This window comes from Cinclus cinclus, chromosome 1, assembly GCF_963662255.1.
Source record: "Cinclus cinclus chromosome 1, bCinCin1.1, whole genome shotgun sequence".
NCBI classification, from domain to species: domain Eukaryota; kingdom Metazoa; phylum Chordata; class Aves; order Passeriformes; family Cinclidae; genus Cinclus; species Cinclus cinclus.
Window position 1 is genome coordinate 109462449 of NC_085046.1, and position 23692 is coordinate 109486140.

The 23692-nt window shown below is 37.5% G+C and overlaps 1 protein-coding gene across 1 annotated transcript in view; it reads left to right on the top strand.

Moving 5' to 3' along the window:
* Positions 1-23692, top strand: part of ASXL3 (ASXL transcriptional regulator 3) — a 121879-nt gene that overhangs the window by 92788 nt on the left and 5399 nt on the right. Inside the window, exons 11-13 of the mRNA XM_062513457.1 lie at positions 14110-14206; positions 14684-14789; positions 20596-22537. Of these exons, the coding sequence (XP_062369441.1) occupies positions 14110-14206; positions 14684-14789; positions 20596-22537 (2145 nt within the window). The remainder of the gene's footprint in view (positions 1-14109; positions 14207-14683; positions 14790-20595; positions 22538-23692) is intronic.

Below are 23692 nucleotides of genomic sequence, written 5' to 3' on the forward strand. Positions count from 1 at the left end.
GCCTAGATACAAGCTGTCGTCACACTTAAAACATGTCTCACCTTTAAGAACACGTTTTGCAAAGGTGTTAGCAGAACTATTGCATTTGCTTTTGTCTGTAGCAAGGCTAAATTCAGAACATCTGGTAGGACACAGCAATGCTGCTATGCCCCCTAAAGCTAAAAGATACAAGATCCACAGCTGTCTCTGCAGCATCCTTTCCCATAAGTCCTTCTGATGTGTGAGGAGCCCTTCATTCAAGGTTGTTCTGATGCAGACTAGTGAAGCTTTTGTTTCCTTCTTGCTCCCTTCAAGCAAGTTTTCTAATGTACAGTGCACAGCTGTTAGTGCTTAAAAAGAGGACTTTGTATGCAATACAAGTTCCATTTACATTTGACAGAATTATTAGTACTTTAAAAAGAAAAGTGATGAAGCATCTCCCTTCCAGTGGGAAAGTAAGTGCCTCACATAAGTGCCTTTTTAAAAGACTGTGTTAGGAGCTCTGTTATGAGAGTGTAACTAATGTGTGGACATAAGTGGTAACGTGTATGGGCACAAGAGACTGGTATGCTCCAAGTTATGTAGCTGTTAAGGATGCACTGCAGTACTGCAGTGTGCAGTGTTCAAACTGCACCTCCCTTGCAAAGTGCTAATAATGAAGTGATATGAGTCAGTCTGCAGTGACTCCAGTGTTGCCACTGTAGGGCTGTGCTGGAATGAGATGGAGAACAGGACATTCCTTACCGTTCTGGATCTGAAGACAGACGAGGACTTGAAACAGGATGTTGGATGCAGGTGTGGCAAGAGGAAGAGCCAGCAGAAGTGATCCATCCATGCTTCTGCAGCACTCTCCCCCTCTTCACCCTTGCTCCCACCCTCTCTCTGCTCTTCCCTCACCTTTTCCTGACCTCACGCTTTTCCAGGATATTTGTTTGGCTTAAATGCAAAAGGGAAAAAAAAGTTGAGACTTTTTTCCTAATTGTTTCAGAACATTGCTATTCTTTGAATTATTTAATCTCAGATTTAGCTTGTTCTCTCTTGTGTTAATGACATGCGGCTTTTTTTTTTTTTTTTTTGCATAGAAAGGCAGTGTTTTCTAATGCCTACAGGAGAGGGATTAGATGCAGGATTTTTATTTTTTGACAGTCATCGAAAATGACTGACTAAAATTAGTTGTCTACATGTTACTTCCCGTCACTTTCTGCTTCTTGGGCTCAAAGGTATATGCCTATAATTTTATTATTAAAAGCTAAGTGAATAGACCATGGTTGTTTTTATCCCTTTTCCTGCGCTCTCCACAAAATATGAACATTGTTGGATAATTTAATAATGTTTAACTTCCTCAGAGTCATCTTTCCTTAAACAAGTTCTATGCATGCTTGCCTTGATCACAATCCATATATGCTTCTCTGCCTATTTTTCCCCAAGGCTTATGTGCTTTTTCTGCTACCTTTATAAATGCTTGCTTTTTTCTGTGTTCTGACATGCTTGGGTTCACTAATTACATGAACTATGTATTTGAAAAAAGGAGTTTTAATTGTTACTTCTAGAATTTGAATGTAGATAGATGGTACTGTTTGCTGCATGTTCTAGGATTTTTTTCTATTTTGCATGGGGTTTGTTTCATTTTAAAGCATGCTTTATCTTTTCATTTTGTCAGATTTATTACTTGCCTAAAATTCTTCATCTAATTTCTTGCATCTGAGCTCAAACAGATTGGATTCTATTGTCTTTTTTGACACTACAGTGTATTGGAATGAATATAGCTATCCCACTTGTCTTCTTGATTTAGACAAGGTCTAAATTAACAAGTCACATTTCATTTTGAAAGCACACGTTTGTGATTCTTCAGCCTTACTCGGCATATTTCCCACTTTAGTGAAGATGGAAAAGGTCTTTGTTTCTTTCTCTTAAAAGATGCTTCTTGCTTTTCTCCTCATGTCTGAAACAATTATTCCTAGAGTAGTAGATGTTTTCTTTTTCATCCTTTGATGTTTTACTTCTAAGTTTAATCTGGTTATTTTTTATAGGACTAAAGTAATACTCAGAATCACTTTCACCATCTGTCTTGAAAATCTGTCTTTTCATTTTGTATTTGAAGGCAGACTGTTCATGTTATGTCAGTGATCAGGTGGGAATGACAAAGAGCTTTACTTATAAAGATTGATAACTTCATAAGCAGAACTACAGAAGATTAGCCATATTCTAGATCACATTACCTTTACTGTGAAGAGGTGAGACCCATGGCAGAGATCTTATACAGAGTGAACATGAACACCCATGCTGAGGTACATCAGAATTGCTGAGAGAGCCATAGGATGGGTTGGTACCTAGCCATGTCACCTCCCCAGACCTGAACTTGTGGCTGACTTTGTTGTTCTGGCAGCAGCTCTTGAGCCAGATTCTGTATTTCTGTTTGCTGTATTTACATATGTATATAGTGTTGGATCTATCTCTTACCATTAATGTATTTCTCAGTGTTACTGTAGATATTTTGTGGTCACAGCAGCAAAAAGGCCCTGGTAGTCACATCTTGTCAGAAGTATTTCTCTTATATTCCTGTTTATATACTTTCTACTCAGAAACTCCTCCACTGTTGGCTTTAAATACATGGTAACTGGTTTAAGAAAGGATAGATTTTTCATCAGTCATGACACTGTGTAAATGCGTTAATTTTTCTGTTTTAGATGAGCCTCTGAGTGTTCCTTATCTTCAGGCAAAGAAGCAGTTGCTATCCTATTGTGTCTGGGTTTTTTACAAAGCCTGTCTCGTTTTTAAAAATGTCTGTCTTTACCTTCATTACTTCCTCCACTTTTCTGGTATCTGTGTCCTCAAAACCTGAAGTCATCAATGTTTTGTACTAAACTTCATAATTACTGACTCCTTGACTATTCACTCCCCTCCTTTTTTTGCTTCTCTCCAGTATTACACTGTGCCTTTCTCTGTATGTTTCCCTTTCCTTTTTTTTATGTATATCAGAGCTGTTCATAAGCTTCTTCTGCTCTCAAAACAAAAGACAGGCAGAGAAGAAAACAGGGAGTGGTTTCCCTCAAGGGGATCAGCATGTGCGTGGACCTCTTCTATAAGGGTGGATTACGGTCAGGTTCAGATTTTAGGGTTTGGGATCAGAGAAGAGTCAATGGCATGAATAACAGACCATCCCATCTAACTCAGCACTCGTAGGACCACACCTAGAACACCTTGTCCAGTTGTAGGACTTTGCCTAGATAAGAGCAGGGCCAGGGGTAAGTTTACCAATCTGCATAAAAGGATGTGTCATTACCAGAGGCAGTAGGTACAAACCAAAAGGCAGGACCTTCCATATGGATGTGAAGCAGAAGTTTTTTTAGTGGGGCACGGGCTGTTGAGGGCACTGTTAGAGAGGTTGTGAGTTCTCCATCCTTGCACATATTAAAAACTAATTGATTTTTATTTCCACCTGAAGTGTGCTGTTGTAGTTCAATAACACAAACATGTTAATACTTTCAGTGTGATTCTCTCAGGTCTGGGAGATGAATGAAAGGCCTGAGCCTTAACTTGGTAGGTTATCTATCACATGTACAGATGCTTCCTGTGGATGGGGTTTTGTAATTATGGACAGCTCAGCAGAAACATCTGTTCAGTCAACCTTTAAGCAACAACAACACCAGGGAGGCTGCACTAAACAAAATGCACTTTCCAGGAAATAAATACTATTAAGTCATCATCTTCAATATTAAGCATGGCCATTTCATTTCAGAAGCTGTTGAAAGAACTCAGAGGAGGGCACTAAAATTTGCACAAGCCATAAAAACGTCTAAAGAAAAATTACTGGACTTGAGCTTTTTAATCTACCAGAACAAAATTAAAAGTGAAGAGCATCAAATTTAATACAATCAACTACTATATTTCATACAATAGACAACTAACCATGGAAGTCTTTTGCATACTAAAAGTTAGTATTGATTGCTGCCACAGTTCTACTGATATAAATAGAAGATGGTGGGTGCATATATATGAGTAGTAGCCACAGTTATATCAGACAGACTGAAATATTTATGGACATTAAAATTCCCTTTTTCAATCTAACACCAGCTAAACTAAATAGAAATAGAAATCTTTTATTTGACAGCTTTCCTAGTAATTGGCTATTATAAAGCTTTCACAAGCTTTATCTACATGATCTGTTCCTTGAAATTATCAAGGGTTAGTTCAACCTCTGCTTTGATCTGATATTGTTACCATATGGTACCACTCAGATATGATTAAATGCTGTAAAATACAGCATCTTTGCTTAGCATTGAGTTGTGTAGCAGAAACACTACCATCAAAAATGCAGCCATTGTTTAACAGAACTTACAGATTTTTTATGACAACTACAGCTGCATTTCCTTTTGACCCAAGTGCATTCACACTCAATCTCTATTATAGACTTTGCCAACTGTTAGAGCATTCTTTTCGTTTGGTCCCATTTATCACATTCTCTTTTGAATAGTAGTTGTATAAGTAGAGAAATGACTTTTAGATAGGTAATGGCATACTTGAACAGTCAGCAGTATTCTGTAGGAAATGGAGAAATTTACTCAATTATTTTCTTACTAGAAATACATGTGAGTTCGCTTAAAAGTATTTTGCAGATGGATATAGAAGTTAAGCTTTATAATTGCCATTACTTAACAAGGAGAGCTCTAGCTGTGGATAACTCCTTGGCATAATTGGTTCCCAGGTCATTAGCCAAAGGAGTGAACAGGATAATGATTGTTTTGCATTATTGTAGAGAATTTAAGCTTTTATAAGTGCAAGCACATCTTGTTAGTTTCTGAAGAATGTGTCAGTCACAACATGAACAGTCCAGAGACTAACAGGAGCACATATAGTAATAAGTTCTGTTTCACTTTTTAGTACCTTGTACTAAAATATTGGTATGGACAAAATGAATGGCTTTATAATACTAGTCTCTGCAGCCATCCAGTATTTTTCCAATGAGAATTTCTGTCCCTTGGGCTTAATGAGAAATCTCTTCCACAGGGTTGCCACACTCAGCCTCAAGGGAGAAAGTATCTACCTTGAATTTTAGCATGGCTCAGTCTATCAACTGCTAGTACAAAAGTTGTTCATGAATAAGTAAGGGTCCTTCCAGCCATCATGAAGCATAACTGGTAGCAGATACAATGGGCTTGTGTTTGAGAATGGTGGTTCCAGAAACTGAGTGTAATCTAAGGTTTTAACTGTATGCAGGCAAGTTAAGCCATTATCTTATGAAATCACAGTGTTTCCAAAGGTCACACTGTCCAAATGAGGGGCTCTTTCAGATAAGAATCACGAGCTGTGGTCAATTATATTAGACTGCATAGAGTGACTCCACTGGAAGGGCATTAAGAGGTTAGAAGCGTGGCAGCCAGAATGCAAGGACTGACTCTTAAGCACCTTTCTTTGAAACTGGAGGTTGGTAACTGGTCGGAATTTAAATATATGCAAGAGCACTTTTAATTTTCTTTTTAATGATGTTGTAATAGATGGCAATTTGTTATACCATCTTGATGTAGAAAAGATGGCAAGAAAAGAAAATCTATCTCATCTTCTCTACACTAAGGTAAAATCAACAATGCCTGCTTTTCTTTATATTGGCTAAAACTTTTTTTTTTTTGGCTGCTCAGTGGTGGAGAATTCACAGCCTCTCCCAAAGAAATCTAGGGCTTCATTGTTTTCACTGATAGAAAGCTTTTTCCTCGGGGTCTGATCTGAATCTCTTGCTGCAATTCTGACTGTTCCTCTTTGTTCTTTTTGGCATCTACATGTAGAGTATGGAGATTGCTGTGTCCCTGTTTCTTTTTCTTGAGAAACAGCCCATAACAATGCAGTCTTTGTAGATCTAGGACCTTAAGTCTGTTTTTAGCCTCATTTATCTCCTTTGCATTTTGTATGGTTTCTGAGTTGCATCAGTCAGAATTGAATGTATTATTCCAGCTCAACTGGTAAGTAACACCAAGGAGAGCAAAACTCATTTCTCTGCTTTTACACAGTACTCCTGTTTGCAACTTAGAGTGTTGTGCTCACTTTCTTTACAATTGCAAGGCTGATTTATATTCAGTTTGGTAACAGTCCATCAATACAAGTACTTTTCTACAGAACCATTGCATAGCCACTTAGTTTCCTCATTTTGCATTTTTCTAGTTCTGTATTATACAGGAGTGTCAAACTTTGCATTTGCCACTATTGCAATGCCCTGGTTATCCCTGTTGTTTCCAAAGTAATTCACAAAACCATCAAGAGAATTCTGACACTCTCTTTACATGTTCTCTGACTGATAGCATTTTCAAGTTGCTTCCATCTTTTTATCATGCCTCTGAATACACAGACTCCCAGTTGATAATAAATAAACAATAGTTCTCTCAGTAAAGAGTTCTGAGTAGTTCTTTGGTGACCTAATTACAATTTATATATCCTTGCTTTGCTTAAGAAAATATTAAGCAACACTTCATTGTTATGATCAAGACACACAACTTGTGCTGCTTCTCTTCTATCACAAGGCCTTTTATACTGTCAGAGAGAAAATAGACTGATCTGGCATAACCTACTCTTGGCAAATCTGTATTGGCTGTTGTCCAACTTTTGGTTAATTTTCAGGCAGTTGTGTGTGGTGTGATACCTTAAATGGGTTAGTGGTGGGCTTGGCAGTGCTGGGTTAATGGTTGGATTCAATGGTATTAAAGGTTTTTTCCAACCTAGATGATTCTATGATTCTATCATCTTGTGCTTGAACCATTGCACATATTTTCTAGAGCATGAAGACAGGGGAGAAGCAAGCTACTTAAACACAGGATTCTTGGGCTAGCTGAGAGGCTATCACCTATCTTTTTCAAAATGTTAAGGGTCCCATGTGGATTCTGGGTTGTGTCTGCTCAGAATGTGTCCCTATCAGTATCTTAGGACAGCCTTGAGTAGCACAAAGAAGAATGGGTTGTCTATGCATAGGCCATGAAGTTCTGAAGCTGCCTAAGTCTGTAAGTCCTTAGCTGTTCCTAGTCCCTTATTTAGACACATGTGATACATATGTGCTATATATGTATAACTAGCATGTATAATTTTGCATTTGTACTCATCATTTCTTCAAAATTCATCTTTTAGCAGTTCTGAAATAGGTTCATATCTGGGCATTTGACAGGCTAGACTATCAAGTCCGGATGATTTGCATGCATTTAAGTAATATTTATTGAGCTCTTTGCCTGTTCAAGGTCAGTTCTGACCCTTTTGCCTGTTGTTGCTGCCTTTAATTGTATTAAACACCTCAACCCAGTAGATTTGTGGTGAAGATTCATGCAAAAAAAAAAAAAAAAAGTTTTAACATTAGTTTTGTCTCTGTATTCCCCTAGTACTCCCCAGTGCTGCACAGTGGACATTTTCTTTCATCATCTTCTTGCTTTTAATTTGCTTACAGAATTATTTCTTCTGGAGTTTGATGTGTCCCTTTCCAACTGTGTCTAATTTTGGTCCATTATACCACGTTCTGAGATGTATTCTTGCTTAGTAACTTGACCTCGTTTCCATTCCCTACATGCTGTGAGATCAGCAGCAAGATCCTAACTCAGACAATGTGGTCTTATTGTACAATCCCCATTACTCCTTTGCAGGAGGCTTTGCACTCCATGTGGTCAGCATTGTTTATTTAAAGAAATGTGACAGTTTTTTTGACTCCTTTTTCACTAGTACCATGTTCTTCAGGATTCTTCCAACTAATTCTGCATTTATGAAAGTATGCCTACTTAAATCACATTTTTAAAATTCTTTTGTCATTTCTTTCTTTTCTTTTTCTTTTTCACAAACAAGCCTAATCTTTTATATTACTATCAGTCATGAATTATCAGATCGTCATTTTGCCAGTTAAGTCAAAAATGTCGATTGTCAGCTAAATCTTCCAAGTCCTCCTACGTACCATTTGCAGTTCTTGCATTGGTGTTCAACCATCAAAGACTGAAATAAATGTACCATTTCCATCACATTATCATCTTCTTTAACCCCTTCTTTTATAAATAAACTTATTTTGGCAGTGGATCGCAGAGCAGCATTTATTTGAATTTGATTTGCCCATACTGTTGGGCTGTGCATATAAATACAGCATTCAAATTTTGAAGAAATAGGCAAGTCTGTCTAAAGAGCATATTCCTTTCCTCCACAAGGGCTGTTTGCAATCACTGTTTACCTATTGCCATATCTCTAAACCTTCTTGGGCATCACCACGTGTTGAAAATGACAAAGCCATTCTGCCTATAGCATCTATTAAACCACCACTTCATTTTCAGTATGTGTCTATCACTGCTGATAAAATTATCAACAGATCCCTAGGTTCCATGATGGTTCCTACAGTCTCCTTGTCACTTCTGATCCACTCAGCCTCATGTCTGGCAATATTCTTAGGGTGAAGGTGGAGGGACATCATGAACAGTGAAAATGGTAGGTTTTGCAGGTATCATACCTACCAACACCTTCCTGAGGTACATTACACGGTCTCTATGTCCTCATTCCCTCATTTCAGATGATGTAAATCAAGTCAATACATGAGCATAAAGCTCTCTAAAGTGTCTGCCTTCAGAATGTCAGGCACTAAAGTTGCTGCATGTTCAGATGCTCCATCTTCACTGTACAATAATCTTAGGTCACTGGAATGCTGGTGCCCAGCGCTGGAGAATTGAATTTGTTACAAATTCGTGTTAGAAAACAGCAGTGGTGTCTCTCTGCACACATAAATAAAATGTAATGTTTCCTGTGTGTGATTTAAGTGCTCCTAAATTTTTCATTTGTAGTATTTCAGAAGCTTTAATGCAAAAAACATAAAAATGTACTTTCTCATATCTTCCATCTTTTATAGATAATTTCTTTTACATACCTTTGGGAAAGTATGTGAATTATAGGATTGTTCTTCCTCCAAGATAAAATATAGAGTTAGTAGCAATTTTTAGAGAGGGTATAAAAAATGAGTGGTGCCAGACCCTTCATTTGGATGACTCTTCACTTCCTTTGCTGATTTTTGATTGCTTTTGTATTTGCATTTTTGGTTGGTTGGTTTTGATTTTGTTTGGTATTTTTGTTGTAAAGCTGAGAGAATTGGGATGGCTAGGCCTGTAAAAATGATGGGGAAAAACTTCTTTGCAGGGCCTGTTGCTGTAGGACTGAGAGGTAATGGTTTTAAACTGAAGGAGAGTTGATTCAGATTAGATATAAGGAAAAATGGTTGTTATGAGGAGGGTGGTAAAACACTGAAACAGGTTGTCAATTGAGGTGGTAGCTGCCTCACGCTGGAACTTTCAAGGTCAGTTTGGATGAGGCTCTGAGGCACCTGATGGTGAATGTGTCCCTCTGATAGTTCAGTGTGTCCCTGCTCATTGCAGAGGGGTTGGTCTAGATGACCTTAAAAGATCCCTTCCAACTCAAACTATTCTATGATTCTAGTCAAATGGCATGATATTCACACATAAGCTTTCATGTAAGAAATACAGTATGCCACATGAGAACTGTGTACAGCGGATCATTAGAAATTTTATAAATACCTTATGAGAAATGTGAATTATTTGAAAGAGATATAGAAATAATAGATTGACCAATTCCTTCTCTTTCCAAATTCTAGCCAAAATCAGGTAACCTACCAGTACAGACCTATGCAGTAATTGCTGTGTACTTACTGAACACCAATGTGCATCTTTAGGTTGAGCTAAAAAATAATCCCTGCTTTATTTTCAGAAGAGAATTTTCAGTGAAAGTTGGAGGAAAATAATTGAAGTAGTTGTTTTAGAAAAGTTACTCAGTTCATTCTGATAAGAGTTTTTGAGATTTGCTTTGTAATGCAAATAGACAGTGGGTTTTAACAGATATGTTTTGGGGTTGGGTGGTTTTTTGTTTGCTCCCAATAAAAAGAGGAACTTTCAAAAGCCATTGTGAATTCTGCATGAAAGTATTAATTAGAAAACATAATTCTAACATTGTGCTTAATCAGAAAAACCCAGAAATTTAAAGCCCAACAGAATAAAATATAAACATTCCAAGAAATGTTTGTTTTTCCAGCTCATTAACACACTGTCTCTGTTGGACAGCATTTTTTAAATACCATAAAAATTAACAGTGTATTTAAGAACTGCTTTGTTGGCATGTTTCTTCAAATTCTAATTTAAAGCTAGTGGTTAATTGTGCTGTCTCTATCATCAGAGTTTAGAGAAGTGAATACACTCCATGGCTTCAAAATTTCCACTTTAACTTGTTGATTTGGGTGAAAATGCATTCTCTAGGTGAAGTAAGAAAATATTTCAGTAGAGGTTGTTAGCTAACATTATAGAAGGATGACTTCTTAGTCCTTCAAAGTTTAACAGAGCATAAAAAATCTTAGCCTGATTTGGCATGACTAGGGTATTGAGAAAAAGCATTAAGCATCTTTTTAAGTTTTATTGTTTCTGATGGACTCTTTCAAAACAGCTAGTTGTAAAATTACTTGTGTTTTGTCTATTCCAACTTGTTCAAACTGTTTTTCACTGTGTAGAATTCTTTACATGAACTGAAAATGGCTAAACAATTGAACTTTTTGTTAATTTAGTTTGGGTAGTGGTATCCGCTTTCTGCATAGTGCTTTATTCTTTCTATAATATTTTCAAAATATCTGTTTTATTTGCTTTGTATCTTTGGCCATTATGAGTTTCTTTAGCTTTTTTGTCCTCATCCTTTTCTCTTTGAGCTTTTTCTGGTTCCTTCCTGTTCCATTCCCAGCAAATGTTTTCTTTGATCTCAATTTCCTAAGCAAGTTGCACAAAGTCACAGGGGCTGCACAGCTCTTTGTTTCCTCCATTTTTAACATTAGTATCCATGTGTATATCAAGTCTAGATAATGATGTCTACTTTTCTTACATCCCTCTATGCTGTTTAAGCCTGAAATTATTCTTTCATGCAGTATTAAAATAGATTGTTGTAAGATTCTACTCTAAATAGTTATTATTAATTATTTCTTTAACATAAATAATTTCTACCTGGTGTATCATTAGATGCTCTTCTGTTTAGATTTTGATTGTTCTAACTACATACACCTTCCATTAATTATGTGGACCCATGGACCCAGGTCTCTGGAAAGGCCCTTCTCTGCCAGTTCATCAGTGGCAATGACTATCATGCTGTCAGTCAGTGACTTCATGTTTACTTTGTTTTTCTTACATTTCTTAATCTAAACATCTTGAACATCATCTTTTCAGTCTTCTGAACATAGTTCCCCAGCATTTGTGACCTGCTGCAGTTCATACCTAAACTGGTCAGTGAAGTATGTGTCTGTTTTTTGATACAGTTCACAAGTGGACTTCCATTATTAGATGGCCTATAGTATTTTTTCTTTTTAGGTAAGCAATATAATTCTTCCTTTTTGCTGTTCTCTTGGGAGTTTGTTTCCCCTTTCTTTTTTTCTTTTAGAGATACTTACTACTTGGCAATTTTTTTCTGGTCCACAAGAGCTAATGACCTTTACTGATGACCTTGCTAACATTTGCTTTCTGTTCTGAAGTTCCAGCCTGTGCTTTTTTCTCAGGTGAACTAGATCACATTTGAATTTGTTTGGACCTTTTCCTAGCATTTAGCTTGGGGTTCACAGTTTGTTTTTGAAACTTTGTTAAGAAAGTAGCACCCAAAAACTTGGCACTTTTTTCTGAAGTATATTAGCCAACAAAAAGAAAAGGTGTGGTAACTCTTCCTACAAAACTTGCTTTTCTCCTGTCCTTGCAACAACAGGGTTACAATGAGGCTAATACTGCTCTTCTTGTATTCACATGGTAATACAACTCGGCAGTCTTTATAATGCTCTTCATTTATGCAGTCTGGTGAAATAGCTCAATCACACTTGGCTGCAGTTTCAAATTATGTTTAATGCAATCTGATAGTGGATTGCTGCTGACAAGTGGCAATCTCTTTCCACCTATTGTGGTACATTCCAGCTTCGCATGAAATCTAATAGAGGTGTGACCTTAGAATAAGTTGGATAATTTTGCTCATTTAACAGAAAATTATTGTCCACAAATCATTACTTTCCTATGAGATCTTTTGATCTGGCTGGTGATATGGCTACACCATTTGTCAACAGATGAGCCATGGAGTTTGAGGAGGTCCATACCTTTCAGACACAGCCTACAGTTAAATGTGGTTAAATATTATTATAGTTTAATGTCTGTATGACTCTTTTTTGCAAAACACTGTCATGCTTGGCAAAAATCTTGAATTGAGTAAAGATTGGAGTAGAACATATGTTGGCAAGTGAGTGTTTCCATTTAATCTCCTTTTATGTTGAAACTTAAGGTAGCTTCATCACCTTTCTTAGAGGATCAAAAAGTTGTTTGTTTAGGAAGTTGTGATTCTTTTCTTTGTGACTTTGCATCTGACCTTTATAGAAAATTGTGTAAGTGCTAGTTTTGACCATATACTGGTTTGTTTGTTCAGGTGATAGAGGAGCTGGTATTTAAAAATCCCTCTTCAATGTATTAATTGTGGAATTTAAGTGTTTCTGGCAAAATTCATTTGTGCAGGAAAAAGATAATGTGTCATAGTAGTTTGATTTATACAATAAGTGCATGTTCTTTATCACCTTTCTCACCTCACTGGTTTCATTATCTTGCTGCTTCTGCTGCATGTTTCACTTTTCCTTTCCAGTTTTCCTCTAGTTTCAGCATTAGTCATACCCTACCTGTAATTAATGTGCATGTGTTCCATAACCCGCATCATGAGATGTATAGAAATGTTACATATCCAACCCACTTAAATCCAACTTCTATGACATGTTGGCAAAACAATGCCATATAGCAAGAAAGCACAGGCAGCAGTTCTGTAGGTTCATATCCTGCTGAGGAACTCTGTACCACGCACACATTATTTTCTTCCTGTAATCAAATGCCTTTAGCAATGCCTGTTTTTCAGAGTCCGTGCTAATTTCTGTTTCTCTGGTTGCTACTTCACATCTTTCTGGTTTACTCCTCTGAGATATTTGTGGGACAGGTTGCCAACTAGGCAACAAGTAAATTAGCAAAGATTTCTCAAAATAGAGCCTGTATTATCAATGAAATATAGAGCTCCATGAGGTAACTACATTGAAATATCATTCAGTGTTTCTGGCATGCCTGTGTTTTTCTGGCTCTGGTTTGAAACAGGCACTGAGCATGAGGGGATATTGCTTAGCTAAAACATCTGTTAATATGCTAGAAAATGTGCTGAACTTTACTGCTAGATTACAAGTAGTGTTCTCAAACATTTATCCCTTACTTACCTGGAAGGATGTAACATAGTGAGAAGTGTTTGTTCCTCTCTTTTTAATTTGCTACTTTATTATTTTTTTTACTGTCTATTTATTATGCTAGAGATTATACCCACTCCTAATTTTTTTCATTCAGTTACTTTTTTCAATTACTAGAATTCTTTTGGAAACTTAAATAACCTCAAAAACCTGAAAATATGCATTAAGTTCTGTGGAAAAGACAGCTCAATAGTTGGGTTGCTTAAAAAAAGTATTGTAGAAAATACTGTGATTAATTAATTTTAATGTTGTCTTATAACTGAATATTTGACAGATGTAGAAAATACAAATAATTCTACTGTTCTTCCACAGATTCCACTTTTGATGCCTATAAAATCCTAAGTTTTCAGTTTCAGTGCTGAGTTTCCATCAGTTCTTTTATTAAGGATGCCTGTCATCCACACTTTGGCCAGTACAGCTTATTAGCTAGCATGAGTATTAGGTTTATTTAGAAACGGCAAAGTTACTTGCCTTCATTGAATTTAATTAATTTGTTTTGTACTGTATTATAGGCAGATGCACAAGTACAATAATGATCTTGATTTTTGATTGCGTACAACGCCTCTAGACATAGTCTCAAGACAGGGATGTGATTAAAGCACATCAGTCAGTTGTAAGCTGTGTTATCATCAGTAGCACTTCTGACTGAAGAGAGCGTGTTGATGCTGGATTAGTTCACTTCCATTTACAGTAATGACTATCATGAAGATGCCGGTTTAGTAGTAGTTGTTTTGTGTTCTTCCCACTGCCTACACTTCCCCCATCTCCCCTAATTGAAACTCTGCTTTGATGTGATCTTAGCTGACGCTGTTTCTGACACTATCTTCTGCTGCCATCGGCTTATTTTCTAGATGGGGAGCGATGGAGTTTTGCGCCTCAGTAGCTCTGCTCTAAATAACGAGTTCTTCGCATATGCAGCGCAAGGGTGGAAACAGCGACTGGCAGAAGGTAACTCTCTGCTTGCTCTCAGGTTTGCCCAAGGTTAATTGTTTTTATGAGGAATGCATCTTTCTCTACATTTGAGAAACACTTTCAGAATAGAAACTGTAATAGACCAGTAATTCAGCAAAAGAGAAATTGCTGATTCCATTTTGAATTTAGTGTGCATTTTACAGCTTGCTGTGGCAGCTTATTTTGACAGTTAAAAAAAAAAAATAACCCGAGTATTTTCATCACTGTCAGCCTTGGAAACATGAATGCATGCAACTAAACCCTGCCAATATACCTTTGAAATACTGATGGTATATGGTAAATTAAATCTTTCTGTGTCACTCTCTCTTTTGGTTTTCATTATTTTCATTTGGCATTGTTGGATGACTGTATCAGAAATCACTGTACGTCATCGTTGTATCCACAATTTATAATTACCTGTACTGAATTAATCCTTGACAACTTTTGTTCAATATGTTAGTATGTGTTTTTTAGGAGAATTTACACCAGAAATGCAGTTGCGCATCAGACAAGAGATTGAAAAGGAAAAGAAAACAGAACCTTGGAAAGAAAAATTCTTTGAGAGGTTTTATGGTGAAAAGTAAGTACTGAAGGAAATAAAAAGGATTTTTTTTATATTTTCGTTTAGGGGAAAATGAAAATATAATTCTGTGCTTCACATAGCACGGTCATATGCTGTAAAACTTAATAAAGCAGTTATCAAGAGCAGTCATTCCCCAGTATAAGAAGTTGTGGGTAGAATTATAGTTGTGTGTCTGCACTTGCATTGCAATTGCATTTTTAAAGAGTCATAACTCATCCATAAAAATTCATTCCAAAGAGAGCTTAAGACACAAGCATGTGAATATTTTTAATTATCTTTTAAAAGATAGTATTAGGGCAATTTCTCCCTTCTGCAAAATACAAATACAGCTTCTACAGACGAAAAGACCAATAGCAATATTTCTGTAATATATATATTTTTTTTTTCTAAGCTTAGTTGCAAAGTTACTAAAATTAAATAGAGTTGGGGTTTTTTTGACTGAGATGGACCATTGGCCTGAGAAGTATATATGACATAGAACAAATATTGGCTTGAGACAAATGAAAGTGACAATGACTAATCTAATTTTAGAAGTAAGATACAAAGAATAAATAAATAAATACCTTTAACTGACTAAAATTAAATATGGTATCACTCCAGGTGCGCAGCTGGGGTGAGTCAGCACAATTTCAGTTTGATGATGATACAGAGATGGCATTCTTCAGCAGCTGAATATTCACTGCTTATCTTCATTTTTTTAAAAAACAGAATTTAAGGAGATTCACATCCTAAAATCCAAGAATTTTCCTTTTAGAAATTGTTTTTAAAAGCTAGTTCATCAATACTTAGAATTATATGTCTGTTTTTAAAAATACTAAGAATTTATTATAAAGTATAAACTAGATATTTAAAAATTACTGATTCTTTCTTTTTATTTTATGGTGTTTTTTAATTATATCACAGAACCACAGAATGGGTCAGGTTGGAAGGGACTGCAGTCACTCATCTGGTCTAAGCTCCCTGCTCAAACAGGGTCATCCTTGAGCACATGGCACAGGATTGCTTTCAGGCAGTTTTCCAGTGAGGAAGACTCCACAACGTCTCTGGGCAATCTGTTCCAGTGCTCAGTCACTGCATAGTGAAGTTCTTTGTCACAATCAGGTGGAATCTCCAGTGCCTCAGCTTCTGCCCATTAGCTCTTGTCCTATTCCTTGGCACCACTGAGCAGAGCCTGGCCCCATCCTCTAGACGTTCTCCCTTTAGGTACTTAGAGACATTGATGAGGTCTCCTTTCAGTTGCCTCTTCTCCAGGCTGAACAGGCCCAGCTCCCTCAGCCTTTCTTCCTAAGACAGTTGCTCCAGCCCCTTAATCATCTTTGTTGCCCTCCACTGGACCACCTTAGAAGCTCTATGTCTCTCTTGTACCAAGAAGTCAGAACTGGACACAGCGTTCCACCTGTGGCCTCTCCAGGGCACAGCAGAGAGGCAGAAGCACCTCCCTCAACCTGCTGGAATGCTCTTCCTAAATGCTTCCAGGATACCCTTGGCCACCAAGGCAACCTGTTGGCTCATGGACAGCTCATTGTCCACCAGGACCCTCAGGTCCTTCTTGACAGAGCTGCTTCCCAGCAGGTCAGCCCCCAGCCTGTGCTGGTACCTGGAGTTATTCCTCCCCAGGTGCAGGACGCTGCACTTGCCTTTGCTGAATTTCAGACAGTTCTCTGCCCACCTTTCCTGCCTGTCAAGGTCCTTCTGAAGGGCTGCACAGGCTCTGGTGTATCAGCCACTTGTCCCAGCTTTGTGTTGTCAGTGAACTTGCTGAGCAGGCATCTACCCCTTCATCCAAGTCATTGATGAGTAAGTTGAACAGTATTGGGCCCAGTATTGAGCCTTGGGGGACACCACTAGTGACGGGCCTCCAAATACACCCTGTGCCACTGATTACAGCTGTCTGGGCTCTGCCATTCTGTCAGTTCTCAATCTACCTCACTGTCTACTCAATCAAATATAAATATAATACTTAGCAGAAAAATTGTTCAATGGGAACCATCATTACATAAGTTGTCTTAGCTTTACTGTCAGATGTTTTTCACTTAAGAAATCCAGGGCACAGGGAACCCTTCATGTAACTGATTATCTTAAAGATGAACTAAAATATTTCTGCACTAACTGTACTACTTCTCACAATCCTCTGCCTTGGACCACTGGGAGATGTAGTGAAATCCAGGCAAGAAATGGACAGATCCATTTTAGTGTTTTATTTTCTTCGCCCTTGCTAGATGCTTTCCCCCAGTGTATCTTTTCTCCAGCACCTTATCTTTACATATAATGGAAATTCTAGGCTCTTAATGTGTCAGATTGTCTTATTGTTAAGTGCTTAATTTCTTAGCAAACAGCTTTGAGACTTCAGTTTAATCCAGGTGTTGATCCTTTTAGTATCAAAAAAATACTTGTTAGGTTTAGATAAAGAACATAATAACTTCTCATTGTGCATGTCAAGAGAAGAGTCAGTGACTAACCTTTCATGTAGGAAAGGCCTGTGTAAGATTCTGGTGTAGGGCCTTCCACAAGAAGTACAATTTTATTACCAGCAATGCTGGAGTTCCTCAGTCAAAAATGACTGTTACATGCACAGAGAATGATGTTCATAATTCTGCAGAGCCAGCAGTCCTGCTGGGCTGGCTGAATGCTGAGTGCCATAGTGGTTGGCAGATAATCGCTCTGTCTGTGATGATACATGTCATTTGGTTTCATAGGTTTCTGCCATCAACATTGTTATGCAAAATGTCATATTCCACATAATTTCCATTTTGACTGAAGTATTGAATCTGGTCCCCCCTGCCCTTTCCCCTGCTTGCATTGTTTCACTTACATTCTTCTGCTTGGCTATTATATAGGCAGATGTACTTTGCTGGCTTTCAGCACTTTTCCTCATTGTTTACTGACTGAATGGTAGTTTTTGCTGTAGCTTCCACGTTGTGTTGGTTCATGGGGCAGTCCTGTGCAGGGGCAGGAGTTGGACTCAGTGATATTGTGGATCCTTTTCAACTCAGGATGTCCTGTGACTCCATGATTCTTTTACCTTTTTTCACTTTGGTTTTTAAACTAGCTTTTAGTATGATTGGGCTTTGTCTCTTTTCAGCTATACTGATTTGACTCAACTAGCAGAATTTGTAAGCTTCCCTGACCTGTTTCTCACGTGCATTGTCTGAAAAATGAATCTGTCTTGCAGTCTAACTTGCTCACTTTACAATCAGAGTAGGATCTTTCCTCTGACATAAGCAAGTTTCACCTTCTACTTAGAGAAGGACCATTAATAGATGCAGAATCTCAGTAAACATTTTTATACACTTCACAGTTGATGGCAATCAAAGACTTTAGAGTGCTTTTTCACTGTTAGCTCTACACATTGCATCTTGTGTTTGCTCTTATCTGCACCCAGGCTGTTTATCGTGGCACTGTCAGTTGCAGTTTGCATCCATCCGTTTTTGTTCTTTTTCTACTTCCTCATATTTGTTCATTTTAACTCTCTCTGACTTTCTTCAAAATACAAAATCTTATTTTTCAGTCATTTATCTAGGATCTGCTGATGTATGTTGCTAGAAATCCACATTCTTCTGGCTTGTTGCAACAAGATTGCAAGGGCTATACTCCATTATGTCAAGATATTATTTCTTTTCTCACTTTTGAGAGTTACATGTTGGAATAAAGATCAAAGCTTTAATTTTGGGTAGACCTTCTCCAAATTTTATTGCTGATTTAATAATTTTCTTACTTTTTTTTTTCCCCTCACACTACTACTTATCACAGTACTAGAATATCAGCATTCATATATCCTTGAGTAGCTTTTTTGTTGGTTTTTTTTTTACTGGATGACTGAGTGCCCTTACTTTGCCAGTTGAATCCTGTCCTTAGCACTTTAATTGAAATCTGTTTGCTGCTGCACTCATTTTTTTTGTGCTGTTTTGCAAACTCAGTGTGTCTTTTTCTCTAAGGGAGAAGATAGATCATCTGTTTATTTTGCAATCTGAGATTGCCTTAAACATGCTGATCTTGAGCCTTCTTCTTTGCAAAGCCTTTTTCTTCACTTCAGTTTCTTCTTCAACGTAGTATTTCCAATATTGAAAAATACTATTAAGATTCACTACATGTTCTGCTGGCCTTAATCTGCTTTATCTTATTTCCCTTACAGTTCTTTATCTTCAATATGTTACTAGAATGTGTGTATTTGTATAGTGTCCATGTGACAGTTTCATTCACCTTTATCCTGTCCTTCATTCCTTTGCTGATTTTCAGTCCATAAAGATAACCATCAAGCAATATCTTTTCATGATGTTACCCAGCTAGAGAAAATAGACCATTAATTCAGTTTTCAGTAGTGGAGTGGATTTTTTTTTCCCTTCTCATTTTCCCGAGATAACTTTGGCTCCTTAACACAAGGAATTTTGTAGGAAGTTACTCACCAAAACCTTGGTTAAACAAAACTTTACTCACCTAAACTTATAATGTAAACTTAGACCATATGGGGAACTTCTGGTCAGAAAGACACATCTTCTAGTATGCATTCAGTGTAGGAATTGTGAATTTGCTGCTCTGAATTGCTCTCTAGAGAATCCTTCCTCATCATATCGGTGGCATAGGGAGACTTTGTTCATGAGTAGTGTCTAGTAGTAAGCAATACTAATAATTAAGTGTGCTTTTTGGGATGCCGGTTTCAGGCTGGGTTGCTTTGGGGTTTTTTTATGTTTACAGCTCTCGCTGTAATACATCTCTCCAGTATTTTTAAAGTGCACAACCACAGGTTTTGGTTTTTTACGTGTTCTGTACTTTCATCTGAATAGGCCTTTGTATCTCTGTGTCTTCTGGGTAGACACTGGCAAGCAATTTTGCTTCCATAGCTTCTGAATATCTTTTATGTTTGCTTGTTTCCATTTCATTCTTTATTTTCTGATTAAAATGACAACAGAGATCTGTTTAGTAGATTAGGAGATCCTTAAGACCATGAAATTTCTTTTAAGGCCTCCCACCAAGCTTTTGTGTATTTTCTACTGTTATGGAATTGCTGAAGCATAAAGTCTGCTTGGAAAATCTTACTAAAGATGCTGAACGTCTGTACTTCCACTGGCCTTAGAAGGAAAGGAGGATCTCAGAACACAAATACTTTTTAAAACGACCTTTTTTTTAGCTCTTGGCCTTAGTTTTGTTTTGGGTTTTTTTGTAGATTTTTTAATTCTTCTGGAGTAATAAAACTTTATTTAAACTAGTATTTTCAGGATAAAAGGTAAGAAAATCTTTAGAAACACGCATAGTATACATGGTTCCTTAGCAATCAATCCGTGAGAATGAATGCTTACATTACAAATATGTATTTTTTAGCTCCTTACGAATGTCAAACTTCTCTCATATTGCTGGCTGTGTTGACCTTAAAAGCAGGTGAAGGAGGGAAAAAGGGATTTCCTTTACAATTGTTCCTGCTAGAAGAAGATGCAGTTGTACGTTTCTTGTGCAGTGGATGCTGTAATCTTGCAATATTATGTTGTTATTTAAAGAGAAAAAAAAAAGAAAAGAAAAAAGCCCCACAAAAAATAACAACAAAAAAAAACCAAACCAGGATTGTAAACAGAGATTACTTGTATTAAAAATATTCATGGTTTTTAACACTTGTAAGAAAATCTCAGTAGTTAGGTTTCCAAAATACATAAAACTGTATATAAATTAGTTAGCCACCACTTAAGCAAGCCACTGTTTTAAACTAGAAAATATGTGGTTTTTGGAAATTAAAAAGTGTGGTTGAGAAAGGTTAGCTTATTCCCTTATTCTTAATGTGATGGAAATACCTGTTTTAATTTCTGTTTTTCTTTAGGTTGGGAATGTCAAGAGGAGAATCAACGAAGCTCACTGCAGTACAGAGCAATGATGAAGATGAAAGCAGTTCTTTGTGCAGATCTTCTGGCACACCCGGTCCTTCCAAGCAAGCTATCTTTGAGGATCAAGAGGAGAAAGGTGCTAAAGCTCCACCTTTACCAGAGAGAGATAATAGTCCATCTCACTGTAGTATGGAACAGGTTCCTGTCAAGGATCTAACAGCAGATTCTGAGGATATACTGATACCTGAAGAATCAGTCATTCAGGAGGAAATTGCTGAAGAGGTCGAGACAAGTATTTGTGAATGCCAAGAGGAGAACCATAAGACAGAACATGAGTTTTCTGAGGAGTCTGTAAGTCCAACTGGCACAAATGAGGAAACAGAGGCAGTACAGCTTGCAGACAGCACTGAGTCCTGTGTCATGATGAATGACGTAACTGATACTGCATCTCACATTGAAATTAAAGTAGAGTTGAAGTCAGAATGCCCTCAGGAGGAGATGTCAGTTGTGATAGATCAGCTGGAGGATTGCATATCACCAGCACAATCAGCTTCATCCACAAACTCTGTCAGCGGTACAGCTGAGAAGGATTCTGAGTCTTCAAAAGAGATAATTGTGCCAGAAATGCAAAGTGCTGCTCTGGAAGGTTCCTTGTTCACTGGTGGAGGCATTGCAGTGGATATGGAGCTTCATAGTGACCCTGAGGAGCAGTTGTCTGAGAATGCTTGTATTTCTGAAACTTCCTTTTCCTCTGGAAGTCCAGAAGTTTGTATTGCCTCACCTGGAGGAGACACTCAGTCAACTTCAGAGGAACCCTGTACTCCAGCATCTCTTGAAACAGCTTGCTCATCTGAAGTGTCCAGTTCTGAAAACACTGAAGGTGATACTCAGCAAAAGGCCAGTGATGAAAACATGCACACACCCTTAATGTCAGAAATCTCTCCAATGTCCACCTCACCTGTAACCTCAGAAGCATCTTTGATGTCAAATTTACCTTTAACATCAGAGGCATCACCTGCTTCTAATTTGCCTTTAACTTCAGAAACATCTCCAATGTCTGATTTGCCTTTAACTTCAGAAACATCTTCAGTATCTTCTGTTCTTCTAACTTCTGAAACATTTGTGACAAATAGTTTGCCTCTTCCATCAGAGATATCTCCAGTTTCTAATTCCCCAAGCAGTGAAAGACTTTCCCTGCAACAAAGGAAATCACCATGTTTGTTAGAAGACTCCCTTCCCACTCCAAAAGAAGAAATCTCTGTCATTCCTAAGGTGATTCAAGAAGAGAATCTTGTTCAGTCAAAACAACTTCAGAGTGTCTCTGAAAATATGAAAGTTGGTCCACTAACAATTACACCTGATACTTCAGTGTTGGAAGAGTCCCAAAGCACAAACCTTAGTCATCAGCCATGTAAGTCACATTCTGAAACTGAGAAACCCTACATTGCATCCATCCCAGAACACACTCCTCCAGAGGTGATGAAAAATAAAAATCACAGTGTTCAGCAAAGAGGTGACAAGAAAGGTACGCTCTTGTCCTCAGAGGTATCTGTCTTATCAGAAGGATCACTTGGCAAAAATATTGAATTGCTTCCATCAAAACCACATGATAAACTATATACCTCATCTCTAGAGAAAGCTACGTTCTCTGAAGTGTGCAGAAGTAAATCTCACAAGCTAACAAGCAGCACCCAAAGTCGTCTAGAGAGTTCACATTCTTCCAAGTCTTTAGAACCCACAAAATCACCAGAAGCAAGAAATGAAAGTAGAGACCCAGAGATCCCAAAGAGGAAAACCGCAGAACAGCATGGTTTTGGAATCTCTAAAGAGAAGAGAGCTAGAATAGATGATGATCTGCCTAATCGTAATGCTTCATCAACAAGTCCATCTGATAAAGAACAGCCACCCAGAGAGGAGCCCCGAGTTCCACCTCTTAAGGTAATGAATAAACAGGACATAAAAAATTTATGTCCCTCTATGAACTGCATGCAGGCACAGTGCATGGTGTATTTTTTGGGGATGTATAAGGGCTGTGGTACTGATGGTTTTGCCTTACTATTGCATTTTCACCATGCAAAATTACTTCTGATACAGACATATCTACAGTTGTTCAGTAAGGGTCTTGGCTCAAAAATTGAATTTGTTTGGGAGAGCTCTCCAGGATCCATAGCTTAATCTAATTCAAGATCTTCCCCATCAGTCGCATGCAGCACTTGTTTTTTTAACTGCCCATCTGTATTTTGTGCTTGTTCTTCTGTGGATGTCTTCTCCAGCAAGCATGACTAATAAATGTTGTCATAACCAGTACTTAGAAAAACAACCAGTACCTTTATCCAGCCAGAGAACCAAGAGTCAGAATAGTCAAAGTTCCTTTTGCAAGCCCAAGGCTTGGGTAGGCTGAAATATAAGATTTCCCTGTAGAATTAACTGGAAACAGAAACCTATCGGGGGAAGTATCTTATTTATATATATAGAGAGAGATACCTTTGTTATTCTGCTATGTAATAAAGTATATCTCAGTTGAAAAGGTTTTTTTTTTCATAGCAGAGAGTTCTGTAGATACAGTTATATATAGACTCAGTGTTTTGACCCTTTTAATTTCATAGTTGATGACATCAGCCAAGTTTAAGATCCCATTTACTGCATTTAAGCCATTGACTTTGCAATAGTAGTTCCTGATTATTCAGAAATGCCCTTTTCTGCATTTATTTTTAACTGCTGCAGTCACTGAACACTTTTAATTTGGCCGGGAGGGCAAATAGACTAACTGCTTTAATCACTAGTGCAGAAGCATATTTCAGCTAATTTATTTTTAAGAGCAGTGATGCAATTATAAGTTAGCTCCATTCTGAGTTTAGTGATATTCTTTCATATTTGGAAGGTGTCTATCTAGCATAATAAATTCTAATAAGTCTCTAAGCGTAAGGGAATATAGATCACTAGGGAATAAAAAAAGGTCATTACTATAATAATAATAAAAAATAACCAAATAGTTAGAGCTCTAGGAGTTCTGGTAATGAAAAGTGGAAACTGGAAGGAGTTGCTTCTGATACCAAAAGCAGGATGTTATGAAGAATTATGGGCAATCAATTC